Genomic DNA, 17,195 nt, shown 5'->3' with positions numbered 1-17,195 from the left:
TGTACTGGAACATGGATGTAGGTTCACCGGGACAGTGGCATTACCTTCTCCATTCACTGCTACATGTACTGGCTGACCACCATTGTCCTGGTTAGAGTCAGTCATTTCACCTTGCACACAATGCCAGTCCAAAACACATTCAGGTGCCCTAGAGTAGAGCAACATGTTCCCTTCCAGTTCCTGAGCTGATGCTATTTTCACCAGGTCTGATACCTGGATTTTCTCTGAGTCACAGGGAAGATTCTGGCATTCAGACTGCAGCTCCTTACCATCAAGTTCACTGAATGAGAACAGACCTCCAGAATCTTCTGGGAGAGATGCAATTGCTGGAGATACACTGGGCCCTTCCTGAACATCCTTTTCTGATAAAATAACTGGGGCAGCCATGAACATAGCTTCACAATGGGCCTCCCTCAGCCTAATATGCTGATCAGCCTGAAGTGAGACCCTGTCTGCACTAGCCATGCTTATAGTTGGGACATTGCCACCTACTGCTGCCCTCGCAGAGATCTCCTCTTCCACCTCTGCCAATGGGAAGGCATAGTGCATCTTCTCCTGGGGTGTTTGGATGACAGACCCCACTTCCTTCTCATTTTCAGTAGCCTCCCCCAAACACAACACTGTAAATGGTTCAGTAGCCAGGACTGGTTGGTGCTCACCTGAAGGATTCCCTTGGAGGCTCTGTTGCTGAAGTGGTGGTCGGGTGATAGTGGCAACTTCTTCTTCAATGTCTCGCTGGCACTCTGGGATGGTTTCTATATCCTCCAAGCCTGCAAATGGCCAGTTGTAACACAGCTCAGGCCGGTCACTGAGTGTTTCACTGTGACATTCCCCCAGGGACAAGAGAACGGGTTGCAGACAGTGCTTCCTTGCATCCACCTGGTCAAGGTCGTTCTTTTCCAGTGTAACATACTGGGCAGACAGTTCTTGACACTCTCTCACCAAGTCCTCATCCTCCATCTCAGCAAAAGGGAAGTTGTAGTGCAGTTCCTCCTGGGGTGCCTGGATTGTGCTCACTGCTGTCTTCACTTCGTGTGCTTCCTTCCGTATAGACCACTGGGCAACTTCTTCCCTTGGGTATGGGAGAAGCTGTTGCAGGTGGTGCCTTTCCACATCCACCCTGTAACACTGGCCTCGCCATGCTGGGGTATCCAGGGGCCCCCGATCCAATGCCACTTCTTCTGGCTCTGTCCGGGAAGGCAATTTACTCTGCACTTGCTCTTCCGTCTCTGTATATTGTATACTTTGTGTCATTTGGGCCACTGTGGCGATCACTTCCTCCCTGAATTCCTCAAACTCTGGCTCCCCCAGCAGATTCCATGTGGCTGCTTCACTTCTGCAGTGCATGAACGCATTCCCAAGATGACACAACTTGTCCTGTATGCTGGATACTCTCCACCTGCTGATTTCCCACTGAGCTTCATTCCAGTACTCCCAAATGTACTGCATTTTGGAAACTATAAATAAAAGATCCGGCTTCTCAGCCTGCCGATATGCTGACAAACTTCCAACCACAAGCTCCACTGCCCTGGTTCCATTACTGGTCTCCTCCGCTGAGGCCTCGACCATATCCTCCTCTTCCTCCTTATCACAAGGGTGCTCAACGTCCCATTGAGCCAGTTTTCCAATTAGGGATTCCTTGGTATCCACTGTATTAAACTCAATCCGTCTTGCTCGACAGAGGTCCTGTAGTTGATCCTTCTTGCTGTAACGGTAGCATAGCGGGGCGGAATCCATTGCCTGCTGTGGTTTATACCTTTCTGCTGGTGTCTTGAGTGATCCCACTGCTGCCGCCAAATGTGAGGATATTGGGTTCAAAATCACTCAGTCACGGTGGTACATGAAAAACCAACAGTGGTTTATTAACAGAATAGGTTATAAACAGCTCAGCACACTTCTGTGATCCAATTCTACACGACAATTCCCTCCTGGAGCTCCTGACAGAACATTACTTCTTAGTCAGTCTCCTGCCTCTCTCTCACCCTCTGTCTCACGTCCCCTCTTTGCTATATCAAGCCTTTGTCTTTTCTACAATAAGGCGACACCCCCAGAACAGAACAGTTTCACATGCCCAGGCATGTCCCCTAGGCCACAATAGATGTTAACTAAAGTAACCTTACTTAATCTGATTGTGTGGCCTGGAATCCATTGTGTGGGGAAGAATGAGGGGGGTGTATGGCCTGACATCTGAGACTGGCTGTATCTACACAACAGCAAACACACAGGTTATCTGATCAGTCATATTGGGAAAACATTATTTTACAAACTATAACACAATAACCATTACATTCATATATATACATTGAAAACATAACTGTACCCTTGTAACAATAACATCATACAATATAATACAATATTGCCTAACATATAACTAATAACATATTGGCAATTGATGAAGTTCATGTGTAGGACCAGGGCTAGGAAAGTAACCACGTGTCTTTTACCACTGAGCGACACGACGCGCCAGCTGTGTCATCACATGTCGTCACACTATCTATCTATCTATCTATCTATCTCACTATCTATTTATCTCATAATCTATTTATCTATCTCATATCTATCTCAGTATCTATCTATCTATCTATCTATCTATCTATCTATCTGTCTCTCTGTCTCTATCTCATTATCTATCTATCTATCTCATTATATAGCTATCTATCTATCTATCTATCTATCTATCTATCTATCTATCTATCTATCTATCTATCTATCTATCCTATATCTATCTATCCTATATCTATCTATCCATCTATCTCTTTATCAGAAATCTATCAATCTTCTATCTATCTATCTATCTATCTATCTATCTATCTATCTATCTATCTATCTATCTATCTATCTATCTCATATCTATCTCATTACAGGCTGAGTTTTCCCTATCCAAAATGTAAAATCCTACATTTTTAGGTCCCTTACTGAGATAATGACATATATAAGATACTAGGTGCTTCATCGCGCCCTACGGGCGCTCTTCACACCGTCGCAAGGGGCTACGCCCCCTTAACCCTTGCATGCCTTTCTGGGGTTCAATATTTGTATTATATGGAGTATTACCTGCATTCCTTTGTTAGTGGTTAAATATTGCACAATGAAAGGGCGTGCGATGGTGAAGGAGGCGCAGCCCCTTGCGACCGTTTGAACAGCACCTGCAGGGCACAATGTACAGAATGTAGCAGGTGCGACTGTGGATGGGGGAGGGTGTCTGTAGATGCTGCGGGTAGAGGGGGGTGGAAGCGGGGGGGCCCGGATGGGGAAGGGTCGGGAGATGCTGCGGGTGGGGGAGGGGCAGAGGAGTGGGGGCTACAGATGGGGGATGGGGTCCGGAGGCACTGCCGGTGGGGGAAGGGCAGGGGTGCCAAGGGTGGGAGAGGGGCAGGTGTGGGGATGTTGCGGATGGGTGAAGGGTTCCGGAGGTGCTGTGGGATGAGAAGGGGCGGGGGTGGGGTAGGGGGTCCGGAGGTGCCGTGAGTAGGGGAGGGGCAGGTACAGGTGGTGCGGCGGATGGGGAAGGGGGTCCGGAGGTGCTGCAGGTGGTGGAGGGGCAGGTGGGGGAGGGGTGGATGAGGGGGGCACCGCGGATAGAGGAGGGTGTCTGCAGATGCTGCGGGTGGAGGGGGGGCAGGTGTGGGGGGAGACATATATGGGGGGTGGATGGTGGAGGGGGTCTGGAGGTGCTGTGGATGGTGGAGGGGCGGAGGAGTGGAAGCCGCGGGTGGTGTAGGGGGTCTGAAGGCACAGCGTGTGGGGGAGGGGTGGGGTGCCGCATGTGGTAGAGGGGAAGGTGCGGAGGTGTGGTGCATTGGGGAGGGGTCTGGAGGCGCTACGGGTACTGTACCTGCCAAAAAGGTAGTTGGAGGGTATGCAGTAACAGGGCCAGGACAGGGGTGACAGGGTCAGGACAGGGGTGACGGGGCCAGGACAGGGGTGACAGGGTCAGAACATGGGTGACAGGGTCAGAACAGGGGTGACAGGGCCAGGACAGGGGTGACGGGGCCAGAACAGGGGCGACGGGGCCAGGACAGAAATTACAGGGACAGGATAGGGGTGACATGGCCATGGTAGGGGCGGCAGGACCAGGATAGGGGTGACAGGGCCAGTATAGGGTTGACAGGGCAAGCACAGGGGTGACAGGGCCTGGATAGGGGTGACAGGGCCAGGATAAGGGTGACAGGGCCAGGATAACGGTGACAGGGCCATGATAACGGTGACAGGGACATGACAGAACACAGGGCACGGGAGAGATTGGTATTAGGGACAGAACAGTGGTGACAGACAGATGTGTCTTACCGGAGTCACTGCTGCTGGCTGCTGCTGTTCCACTCCAACCTGTTGGGATCTGCTGCTGGTGGAGACTTGGCATGGCTGACTCTCTCAGGCTGGAGTCCTGCTTCCTCTGCTCGTCCGCATCCCTCCCCTCCTCCTCAGTCACACACCGCAGACCTCGCGCAGCTGCCGGGCACTGTGGTAAGGGGAGACTGGGAGTGACTGGTTAGCCCCCAGGAGACGCTGTGGCTGGAGGGAGGAGGGGGTCGGAGCCTGCAAGCAGCGCGGACTTCTGCAGCGCTGCCCGCCAGCTAAAGTGTGTGAAGGAGCTGGGCGCACCTCACTGCGGGCAGCAGAGCTGCAGCTAGCGGTGGGGTTGCCGGGGCTGGAGATAACAGAGGCAGTACAGAACCTGCACAGCGGCAGGTGCCCCACAAAACTGCAGCTAAGAAGCGTGGAGTGTGCCAGAATGTGATGCTCCTCCATGCCAGAGAGCCCCTGCTGAGTATGCTGATGTGGGGGGGTCAAGCACACAGTGAGCCGGTGCCCGTCTGTCTGTACGGCATACCCCCTCACTCACCCCCATACCTCCCAACTGTCCCGATTTTCGCGGGACAGTCCCATTTTTTAGGGTCTGTCCCGCTGTCCCACCTGCGGGCCACAGTGTCCCGCGGTGGTGGTGGTGTTGGGGGGGGGGGGGGGGCAGTTGGGAAGCTCCTGTACTCGCTGTTCTGCTTAGCAGAGCAGCGGTGAATTTAGTGGAGACAGAGGGAGAGGGGGCATCAGGGAGTACGGATTAAGGGGGGGTTCCAGCAGCAGAGCCGGATTAAGGGGGGGCAGGGGGTACGTACCATGGGCCCCACAGTTTTAGGGGGCCCCCCAGCTGGAGTAGCTCTGTCCCAGCTCAGAAGCTCCCCCGTCCTGCCAGTAACAGCGGCAGCATTGTGCTACAGTCAGCACACGCTGCTGCGTATTGGCAGGTCTGTGGTGTTACAGGGAGGCAGCAGCCTCCCTGCTTTCTTCTGCCTGTGCGGGTGTGTAGGGGGAGCGACCACCTCCTCTGGATTTACCCCTAGCTGAGGGGCCAAAATTCCATAAAATTTTTTCCTGTAATTTGCATAAGGGGGCGTGGCTTCGTGGGTGCGATTAGGCCACGCCCCCAATCCCACAGCAGGCACAGCAACGAGATAGGGCCCCTTGTCTTAAGTGCCCTGGGCCCCCCAGACTCATAATCTGCCCCTGGGGGCATGCCAGCAGCTCACAGAGCGCTGGGCATGTCCCCTCACTGACGAAAACGGGTGCCCTCCCGTGAAGCCACGCCCCTTTCGTTTGCCACGCCCCCTTTTCGCCGTGTGGTGTTTTTTGTGTGTGTGTGTGTGTGTGTGTGTGTGTCCCTCCTTCTGCCTGAAGAAAGCTGGGAGGTATGCACCCCTGCCTGTGCCATGCCCATACCATCTGCTTCTGCTGCTGGTCTCCTATAGATTTGCCCAGTTCTGTGACTCATTTGAATAACTCCACCCACCACCGTAACTCCGCCCAGCGTTACGGCTAGCACAGAGTCACAGACTTGGGCTAATATATAGGAGATATGTGTATATATAAATATATTATATTGATATATAATATACTGAGATAAGGGATACTCAACCTGTATCTATCTATCTATCTATCTATCTATCTATCTATCTATCTATCTATCTATCTATCTATCTATCTATCTCATTATCTATTTATTTATTAATCTATCTATCTATCTATCTATTTATCTTTCTCATTATCTATCTATCTATCTATCTCATTATCTATTTATTTATTTATTTATTAATCTATCATCTATCTATCTATCTATCTATCTATCTATCTCATTATCTATTTATCTTTCTCATTATCTATCTATCTATCTATCTATCATCTATCTCATTATCTATCTATCTATCTATCATCTGTCTCGTTATTTATCTATCTACCTATCTATCTATCTATCTATCTCACTATCTATTTATCTCATAATCTATTTATCTATCTCATATCTATCTCATTATCTATCTATCTATCTATCTATCTATCTATCTATCTATCTATCTATCTATCTATCTCTGTCTATCTATCTATCTATCTATCTATCTATCTATCTATCTATCTATCTATCTATCTATCTATCTGTCTCTCTGTCTCTATCTCATTATCTATCTATCTATCTATCTATCTATCTATCTATCTATCTATCTCATTACATAGCTATCTATCTATCTATCTATCTATCTATCTATCTATCCTCTATCTATCTATCTATCTATCTATCTATCTATCTATCTATCTATCTATCTATCTATCTATCCATCTCTTTATCAGAAATCTATCAATCTTCTATCTATCTATTTATCTTTCTATCTATCTATTTTATAATCTATCTATCTATCTCATATCTACCTATCTATCTCATTATCGCTCAATCTATCTCATATATATCTATCTCATATCTATCTATCTCATGTCTATATATCTCATATCTATCTATCTATCTATCTATCTATCTATCTATCTATCTATCTATCTATCTATCTATCTATCTATCTATCTCATCTATTTATTAATCTATCTCATATCTATCTATCTCATTATCTATCTATCTGTCTGTCTGTCTGTCTGTCTGTCTGTCTATCTATCTATCTATCTATCTACTATATCTATATACTCTATCTGTCTATCTCATATCTATCTCATTATCTATCTATCTATCTATCTATCTATCTATCTATCTATCTATCTATCTATCTATCTATCTATCTATCTATCTATCTATCCATTTATCTTATATCTATCCATCTATCTCTTTATCACAAATCTATCAATCTTGTTTCTATCTATCCAACTATCACATATCTGTCTGTCTGTCTGTCTGTCTGTCTGTCTGTCTGTCTGTCTATGTATCTCTTTATCTATAACATACCTATCTATCTATCTATCTATCTATCTATCTATCTATCTATCCATCTATCACGTATCTATTATTATTATTATTATTATACACATATTCCGCAGCGCTTTACAGAGAATATTCGGCTATTCACCTCAGTCCCTGCCCCAGTGGAGCTTACAATCTATATTCCCTACCACATGTACACGCGCACACATTCACATTAACCTACCTGTATATTTTTGGATTGTGGGAGGAAACCGGAGTACCTATCTATCTATCTATCTATCTATCTATCTATCTATCTATCTATCTATCTATCTATCTATCTATCTATCTATCTATCTATCTATCGGTTCCGGTATGAAAAATAGATAGTGTCTAGTTAGACAGTCAATAGATAGACACCATATGTTAGACAGACATTAGGTCGACAGGGTCAAAAGGTCGACATGGAAAAGGTCGACAGGTTAAAAGGTCGACAGGGTTTAAAAGGTCAACATGAAAAGGTCGACAGGTCAAACGGTCGACGGGTCAAAAGGTCGACGGGATAATGGCTGACATGAAAAAGGTCGACACCATGTTTTTTGCATTTTTGTGGTTTGTGTGGATAGTTTTGTCATCTGGGACCCCCAATTGTAGAGAGGCATACCCTCGCGGGGCTCGCTTCGCTCGCCACGCTTTAGGTACGGTGGCTCGCTGCGCTCACCACAAGGTTTATAACCAACTCTATGCCGACATGGATAGAGAAAGTATGAAATAGTCCAAAAACATGTTACATAAAAAAACATTTGTCTATCTTTTTTATGTCAACCATTTTCATGTCGACCTTTTGACCATGTCAACCTTTTGACCTGTTGACCTTTTGTACTGTCGACCTTTTTCATGTCGACCTTTTGACCATGTTGACCTTTTGACCCTGTCGGCCTAATGTCTGTCTAACATATGGTGTCTATCTATTGACTGTCTATCTATGAAACGGATACCGGCTATCTATCTATCTATCTATCTATCTATCTATCTATCTATGGGGGTAATTCAGAGCTGATCGCTAGGGTGCGTTTTTTGCTGCCCTGCGATCAGATAGTCGCCACCTGTAGGGGGAGCGGTAAAGTGCTGCGCGGGGGTGCGATCGCTTTTATAGCAGAGCTGCCCAAACATCAGTTTATACAGTCTCTGCGCAGCCCAGGACTTACTCAGCCGCTGCGATTGTTTCCTGCTGATCGGGGCCGGAGCTGACGTCAGACACCCTCCCTGAGAATGCCTGAGCCCGCCTGCGTTATTTCCGGTCACTCCTGTAAAACGGTAAGTTGCCACCCACAAATGGCCACTTCCTGTTAATCACCTTGCGATTGCCCATATGATCGTTTTTTTCACGCCATCCCGTCGCTAGGCACCGATGCCCGGTGCTTTTGTGTGACGCGCCGGCGCGGTGCATGCGCAGTTCAGATCTGATCGCCCGCGAAAATGCACAGCAGCGATCAGGTCTGAATTACCCCCATTGTTGTATATACAGTGCTCACAGTAAGACTGACTTTGTTACCCACCTACCAGGAGGGGTGGGCAGATGTTAAGGTGGCCATACACTAGTGCGAGGTATCGCATGTGAACCTCACGTGACACCCCGCCAAATCACCCGGCAGCTCCTGGGCGGCTGGACTGCATACGATACATCGCATGAAGGGGTTATTCCGTATTGATCTCTCGCTAGCTGTTTTTAGCAGCCGTGCAAACGCTTTGCCGCCTCCCACTGGGAGTGTATTTTAGCTTAGCAGAAGTGCGAACGAAAGAATCGCAGAGCGGCTACAAAATAATATTGTGCAGTGTCAGAGTAGCTTCAGACCTACTCAGCGCTTGCGATCACTTCAGACCATTCAGTTCCGGATTTGACATCACAAACCCGCCCAGCGTTCACCCAGCCACGCCTGCGTTTTCCCTGGCACGCCTGCATTTTTCCGAACACTCCCAGAAAACGGTCAGTTGCCACCCAGAAACGCCCACTTCATGTCAATCACTCTGCGGCAACCAGTGCGACTGAAATGCATCGCTAGACCCTGTGCAAAACTGCATCGTTCCTTGTGCCCGTACGTCGCGCGTGTGCATTGTACCACATACGCATGTGCAGAACTGCCGTTTTTTAGCCTGATCGCTGCGCTGCGAACAAATTCAGCTAGCGATCAACTCAGAATGACCACCGCAGTACTTTTGCAGTCGATGTAGCGTATTTGATCCCAGTCATGGCTGCGGGATCCGACAAATCCTTGGTGCAGCAGTGACAGTCTACGGATCCGATGCGCACAGGACCAGAGGTAAACACATACGATGTGACACTTTTCACACGATTTATCGGCCGGATGGGTCACGATTGTGTGGAAAAGGGCCACATCGCACTAGTGGATCCTCAAGGTGAGTGAGTGTCATTTCATTGGACTGTAGTGGCATACTCTATCCTACCCGTATGCAGACGCTGGATTACCACCCGGACAATCATAGGTTAATAAACATTTTCAAATATAATATACGTCACTACCAGCGAGCCTGTAATATTAGATAACAACAACGTGAACCTGTGGGGAAAGAAATAGGATTTATTGTGCTCATATATTAAATCTACAAAGTACAGTACACAGTGTACTCTAATTACTGCTGTATTAAAAACAAAAATGCAACAAGGACTAGAGCGGATCACGCAGTACCTATCACTCATCGCAATAAGACGGTACACCTCCAGCTGAGGACTGCGCTGCCGGAACAATGGCTGGAAATTATCCCAGAAACAGTCATTTCCGTCTCGTTACTGTTACGAGGACCTAGACAAATATAGTAAACGCTGAGTGCTTGGCGCTCTCTGGGTCTTCATTATATTTAATATTTAATTGGTATATGCTTTAAAGATGGATAACGCCACATCTTTCATCATTTGCATATGCGAGTCATGTAGATAAATGCGTTGTTTACTCTCGCAGCAGTGATAAAAGTAGCCTGCTAGCGATCAGGTCGGAATGAGGGCCTGGTGACTAGTATATACAGCAGTTGGGATTCTGGTGGCTAGCGCTAAAGACAGACACCTTTCTGGTAGCTATTGCACAAAGGCGTGTGGTTCATTGGGTCGACAGTAAGTAGGTCGACAGTCATTAGGTTGACCACTACCGATCGACAGTGACTAAGTTGACACCTGAAATAGGTCGACGTGGTCATTAGATCGACATGGGAAATGGTCGACATGTTTTCGTCACAAAGTGACCGGAAATCTCAATTAGTGCTCCGAGTCCCCTTGCATGGCTCGCTTCGCACCTTCGCCATGTCGACATAATGCATGTCGACCAATCGTGGTCGACCTAATGAGCGTCGACCTAAAGACCGGATACCTGCACAAAGATGAGCCCAATCCAGGAGATAGTTTGCAACGCTTAGCCCAAAAGCAAACTCCAATAGGGCGGGTAGTACCCAAAAGACCGACCACAGTCTTGGTCCCTGCAGCTAATGCCACCTGAAGATGGCGTTAGCCCAGTGTAGCCTATGGCTACTTAGCTGGCAGGGGGTTCCTCCAGAACACTCCCCCCGGCAGTTGCCATGCACAAGAGACCTGGCACTAGTGTTCCTAAGATAGGGCGAGGCCAAGAGCGACCACTAGATGGAGGTGGCGACGCTTCAGCTGCATAGATATATATTTATATTGGTATACATGATGCTGTCAAAACTATAAGAATGCAAATGACTGTCAAAGGTCGTTGCTAACATGCATCGCTACGCCCCTTGTGTACGCCACCAGCATGTAAACGCCTCTGGTGTGGCCCCTGAGTGTAAGGGCCACAACAGCAAGCTTGCACCTTGGTAACACCATGCTGCGCTGCAGACGGGGCAGATGTAACGTGCAGTGAGAGTTAGATGTGGGAGGGGCGTGTCCTAGCTGCCCAGCATCTGTGGGCTACATGCAAATGCAGCCGGTATTTACCCTGCCGGCAAAAATAATACATGTACAGTATTTGCCCCCCTTGCAGTGCAGCATGGTTTGTCTAGGTGCAACATTTACTTTGCTCCCACCCCAGAAGCCGTCACACAGGGCATGATTCTGAGTGACCCACAAAGCGGGCGGCCAAACAGCCCAATTTGCCAACCCTTGATGACGCGAGTATCCTCCGGTTCTCATGCTTTTAATCGCACCACCTGCTGCTTTTCCATCAGCCGCCGCAGTAGTCATCGGTATCGGCATTTACGCCTAACCCATACAAAAGATACGTCGGAAACAGGCGCCACTTTGTAATGCGCGCACCCCAAACTATTTCGGAAGTCAAGCTGCACGCTCACCGACATTTCCATAACACTCCGACCAACAGATGGATCCTTTCCGTGCGTCGGCAGGGTCGCCACCCAGTTGCCGCGCAGTAATGTTGGTTTCACAGATGGTGAGACCCAGGCACGCCGCATGGCGCAGTGAATAATATCTGCTACATGCGTCCGCTATGGGCTGAATCCTGCCCAGCATCTAACTCTATCTCTGTATCATGAGGCAGAACAAGGGCACAATATCATAACCTGCGCGGTGAACGCTGTTCGGGAATTCCTGCGGGTCTGCCTGCATTATTAAAGTGGCAGCCATTTACAAGGCAACAACCGACCTGTTTTTTCCTGGTAAAAGATTGCCGCTTTAAAAATACGGGCAGACTCGCAGGAATTCCCGGACAGCCCGCACCTTGCAGACTATTATATTTTGCCTCAAGTGTCCTTGCTGTATGCCGGTTCTAGAACTCTGTCTGTCTTCATATACTATGGTCAGCACTGCAGTCATGGGGTAACTATGGCCCTCATTCCGAGTTGATCGCTCGCTAGCTGCTTTTAGCAGCCGTGCAAACGCTAAGCCGCCGCCCTCTGGGAGTGTATCTTAGCTTAGCAGAAGTGCGAACGAAAGGATCGCAGCGCGGCTACAAAATAATTTTGTGCAGCTTCAGAGTAGCTCCAGACCTACTCAGCGCTTGCGATCACTTCAGACTATTCAGTTCCTGTTTTTATGTCACAAACACGCCCTGCGTTCGCCCAGCCACGCCTACGTTTCGCCAGTCACGCCTGCGTTTTTATCTGGCACGCCTGCGTTTTTTCACTCACTCCCTGAAAACGGTCAGTTGACACCCAGAAACGCCCACTTCCTGTCAATCACTCTGCGGTCAGTAGTGCGACTGAAAAGCGTCGCTAGGTCTTGAGTGAAACTACATCGTTCGTTGTAATAGTACGACGTGCGTGCGCATTGTGCCGCATACGCATGCGCAGAACTGCCGTTTTTTTGCCTAATCGCTGCGCTGCGAACGAAAGCAGCTAGCGAGCGAACAACTCGGAATGAGGGCTTATATCAGGACTTATCCCGGGCTGCCCAGGAGACACCAGCGACTTCGTGCTGCCAGTTCCTAAATGTCAGGATTTACACAGCTAATTACTTAAACATCTAGAAAATTGCGTTGGGAAAGGTCAGACTCCGCCGGGTCTTTATTGTGCATTTATTTTTATCTAACCATGAAAGTACATTTTCAGATGCATGGGGAACTATTAAATATTTGATGTACTACGCTTCACGCAACCATCCGCAGCAATTGTAGGTCAGTGTCTCGTATCTAATTAGTAGATATAGAATTTGTATAATCTTCCCCTGGCCTTATTATACACCACGCATGGACAGGTAGGTAATGAGACATCACATATTACTTCATGTGATTCTAAGATAGGAACATGAGAAGAACGTTCCGGGGCAAATTGCGGGACCCGTGGTCATAACATTGTAGTGTATCCATTTGCCATCTTCACCGGAGCAACCAAGCGGTATATTTACTATAGTGCGTGTTTTCAGAAGTGGAGATGTTCCCCATAGCAACCAATCAGATTCTACGTATCATTTATCTAGCACCTTCTAGAAGATAAAAAGCTAGAATCTGATTGGCTGCTATGGGTAACAGTTCCACTCCTCAAAACTCACGCTTTAGTAAATATACCCCCAAGTGAGGCAGCCCACTAAAGTTATGACAGCCAAGCCAGGGCCGTAACTAGGGCGGGACCATCGCACAGGTTACGTGGCCTTGGTGAGGCACCATTGCTGCCCCATGGCATCTGCATGTGGCTCGCGGAGCCGCCCTGAACTGCAGGCAGAGCTCTGCTTCCCAGAGCCGGTGTCACAGGTTTATGGGGCAGCAAGGCCGGTTCGAGCCCTTTTTGCGCCCCGGGCAGGACATAGGGGCGTAGCTTCATACAGGGGGCGTGGTCAGTTACGCCCCCTGTACAGTAGTAGCGCCGCTGAAATGCTGAGCGGTGCACGATGACGTCATCGCGCACCACACAGCAAAGGTCCTCTCCACGAAGGGAAACTAGAAGCGTAGCGTCTAGTTCCCTTCGTGGAGAGGACCTTTGCTGTACAGTGCGCGATGACGTCATCACGCACCGCACAGCAAAGGTCCTCTCCATGAAGGGAAACTAGACGCTACGCGTCTAGTTCCCTTCACAGGGGGACACAGCGGGCAGCGGAGGGCACAACAGTAGCGGATCTTGCCATGGTGCGGCGCCCTCCGGAAGACGCCGGCGCCCTCCGGAAGGCGGCGCCCCGGGCAAAAGTCCTGTTTGCCCGTGGCAAGATCCGCTACTGTGGGGCAGGGCCGACACAGGGTTCCCTGCAGCCCTGTTACGCCAACGAGCCAAGCTGGCACACTATCGCCACACAAATGAAGTGTGTGTATTTGTATACTATCCCTCCAATCTGTTTCAGTTGTTAAAGAGAAACCCCTCCCCCATACACACACCCTCTCCACAACAGCTGAGGCTGGCAGCCGGTGTGGTATGGAAGGTAGATAGTAACTAGGTCGACAATGACTAGGCTGACCACTATTGGTCGACTGTAACTAGGTCAACAGGGTCTCTATGTCGACAGGGTCTTTAGCTCAACATGGTCTAGGTCGACAGCTCAAAAGGTCGACATGAGTTTTTTATGGTTTTTGTGTGTCATTTTCTTCGTTCAGTGGGGGTCATTCCGAGTTGATCGCTCGCTATACCGCCGCCCACTGGGAGTGTATTTTAGCTTAGCAGAAGTGCGAACGAAAGGATCGCAGAGCGGCTACAAAGTTTTTTTGTGCAGTGTCAGAGTAGCTCAATACCTACTCAGCGCTTGCGATCACTTCAGACTGTTCAGTTCCTGTTTTGATGTCACAAACACGCCCTGCGTTCTCCCAGCCACGCCTACGTTTTCCCTGGCACTCCTGCGTTTTTCCGAACACTCCCTGAAAACGGTCAGTTGACACCCAGAAACGCCCACTTCATGTCAACCACTCTGCGGCAACCAGTGCGACAGAAATGCTTCGCTAGATCCTGCGCACAACTACATCGTACATTGTGGCTGTACGTCGCGCGTGCGCATTGCGCCGCATACGCATGCGCAGAACTCTCGCTTTTTAGCCTGATCGCTGCGCTGCGAACAAATGCAGCTAGCGATCAACTCGGAATGACCACCAGTGACCGGGAAGCCCAATTAGTGCACTGTGTCCCCTCCGAACTTCGGCCAAGTTGCCTCGCTCCAATACCGCTGCGCTCGGCATAGGTTACCTTTCCCAATTGTAGTCCACGGGGATCGTTAAGTATGAAAAGGTTCAAAAAAAGAAAAAAATTGTGAAAAACTCATGTCGACCTTTTGACCTAGAACATGTCAACCTAGAGACCCGGTCGACATAGTTACTGTCAACCAATAGTGGTCGACCTAGATAGTGTTGACCTAGTTACTGTCGACCTAGAGGCCGGATCCCGCTGGCAGCAGGGGGCAGGAGGGTGAAGAACATTCATCCTGCAGGGTTTTGCTAAACAGCAGATTCTTCACTGTGGAGGTTCTAACTTTTTAATTTCTAGCTGGCCCTGGTGTATATCAGTCTAGAGGGGCTTCCTTCAGTTCTGCATCCCGCGCTTTAGGCTGGTGTAGCAGAAGCAGCAATCGATAACGGATTCTCTCAGGCAGAAACAGGCAGCGCTCTGAAGCCGGGGAGATGACACGGAACGCTCAATAGGAAAACTGTTTCCCTGGTGCACTTTAGTGTTTCAGCTCTAAAAAGCACCGTGTACAGGATTCCTGCAACCTGAAGACTCTTGTGTGAGCGGAAAAGCAGCAAGCACCAGGCGTCCTCCTGACCTGTCAGATGAATTGTAGACAGTGGGGTATATTAACTAAACTGTGAGTTTTTTAGTGTTGCCCATAGCAACCAATCAGACTCTACTTTTCATTCATCTAGCACCTTGTAGAAGATAATAGCTATAATCTGATTGGTTGCTATGGGTAACATCGCCACTTCTAAAAAACTCACACTTTAATAAATTTACCCTGACGAGTCTTTAAAGTAGAACTGGTAGAATTTCTGGGTTCCGCAGTTCAGAACACTCCGTGTGCAGCAGCCAATGGCGGTGGAGAAAAGGTTTTACATGATTAAATGGCAGCATCACAGCCAACGGTCATACATACATTTTATAAGTATCCAAATAGACACTCAGCTTTAGGGCCAGGTTCAGAGATTTACACTGTTGCGCCCGCTCTTGCGTCTGTTGCCGGAGCGGCAGCTGCGACTATATGCAAATGTTGGTATCTACCTTCCCCTGGTATAGTAGCCTGCGTCTGAACCCCTTATGCAGTTTATTTTAGCGCTAGATCATTTGTGCTATAACTTGTCACAATTATGTCCACTGAGTGTGTAAATGAAGGGAAAGTACACTTAAGGGGGAATTCAGTTGTACACAATAAGTTTACACGTGGTCAAAACGGGACTTTACCGCATTTTTTTTTTTTGTGTGCAATTTTTGCACGAAACCATAAAGGAACTGGGATAAATTCCCGGAGCCATGTGTTATCGCAGCCGCGGTCACGAAAATTAGTCAGTTATCGAGGAATTTTTTTCTCCTGCCTGTAGGCAGGTGGGGAAAAAAAATCCCAGATATTGACGATTATCGGGACCACTGAGTACCCCAGCCAATTGAATTCCCCCCATACTGTATATTTTCCTGTCGCTTTATTTATGCATTCCTGCTTCGTACAGTGGTTGCTGTTTTGTTCCTTCCTTTACAATACCACATTGGATTACACAATGGGGGTAATTCCAAGTTGATCGCAGCAGGAAATGTTTTAGCATTTGGGCAAAACCATGTGCACTGCAGGGGAGGCAGATATAACATATGCAAAGAGAGATAGATTTGGGTGTGGTGAGTTCAATCTGCAATCTAAATTGCAGTGTAAAAATAAAGCAGCCAGTATTTACCCTGCACAGAAACATAATAACCCACCCAAATCTAACTCTCTCTGCACATGTTATATCTGCCTCCCCTGCACTGCACATGGTTTTGCCCAACTGCTAAAAAAGTTCCTGCTGCGATCAACTTGGAATTACCCCCATTATTGTAGCAGTTACTTTATAACCTCACTGAGCAGCTGCAGACAGGGCAGTCGAGAGCCGAGCTGGGCCCAGGTACTTTTCAAGGGGCGTGGCCTAATCACAGAAGGTGTGGTCATGTACCCTTACAAAAAAAATACTGAATAAAATCGTATTTTAAGCACCTCCATGGCCACACTGCAGCCCAGTACACAGCAGCATGTGCTAGGCTGAGGAGAAGAGCTGAAGCTGCTGCTGCCAGGTAAGGGGGAGGTGCCTGGGCCTCTATTGGACCCTCACTGGGCCCCTCCATCAGATCTGGGTAATTGATACCCTCTCCCCACTCTCTCTGCACCACTGGCTGCAGACGGTACCGTCATGATATATGTTACCCGTCGCGTCTGTGGGTCTCTCTCCTCCCACACATAAACCCTGACTAGGAATAGCGGTTACGCCTCAATAGACTTGAGAACGGTTTTGTTGACCTATTTTTTATTCTCTCAACTTTTTTTTTTTTTTTCAGCTGGTGCTTCCAGAATATTCCATCCACAGCCTGTTCTGCATCATGTTTATGTGCGCGGAGGAATGGCTGACGCTCGTGCTGAATGCTCCATTGCTGTTCTATCACATATGGCGGTAAGTGG

At 48.4% G+C, this 17,195-nt stretch overlaps 1 protein-coding gene across 1 annotated transcript in view; it reads left to right on the top strand.

The window, feature by feature from the left end:
• CNIH3 (cornichon family AMPA receptor auxiliary protein 3) overlaps nucleotides 1–17,195 on the top strand; it is a 278,222-nt gene that overhangs the window by 242,881 nt on the left and 18,146 nt on the right. The window contains exon 4 of the mRNA XM_063919852.1: nucleotides 17,075–17,187. Coding sequence (XP_063775922.1) covers nucleotides 17,075–17,187 — 113 coding nt within the window. The remainder of the gene's footprint in view (nucleotides 1–17,074; nucleotides 17,188–17,195) is intronic.

This window comes from Pseudophryne corroboree, chromosome 4, assembly GCF_028390025.1.
Source record: "Pseudophryne corroboree isolate aPseCor3 chromosome 4, aPseCor3.hap2, whole genome shotgun sequence".
Classification (NCBI taxonomy): Eukaryota; Metazoa; Chordata; class Amphibia; order Anura; family Myobatrachidae; genus Pseudophryne; species Pseudophryne corroboree.
Note: the sequence above shows the minus strand (reverse complement) of the source record. Positions and strands in the feature narration are given on the sequence as shown.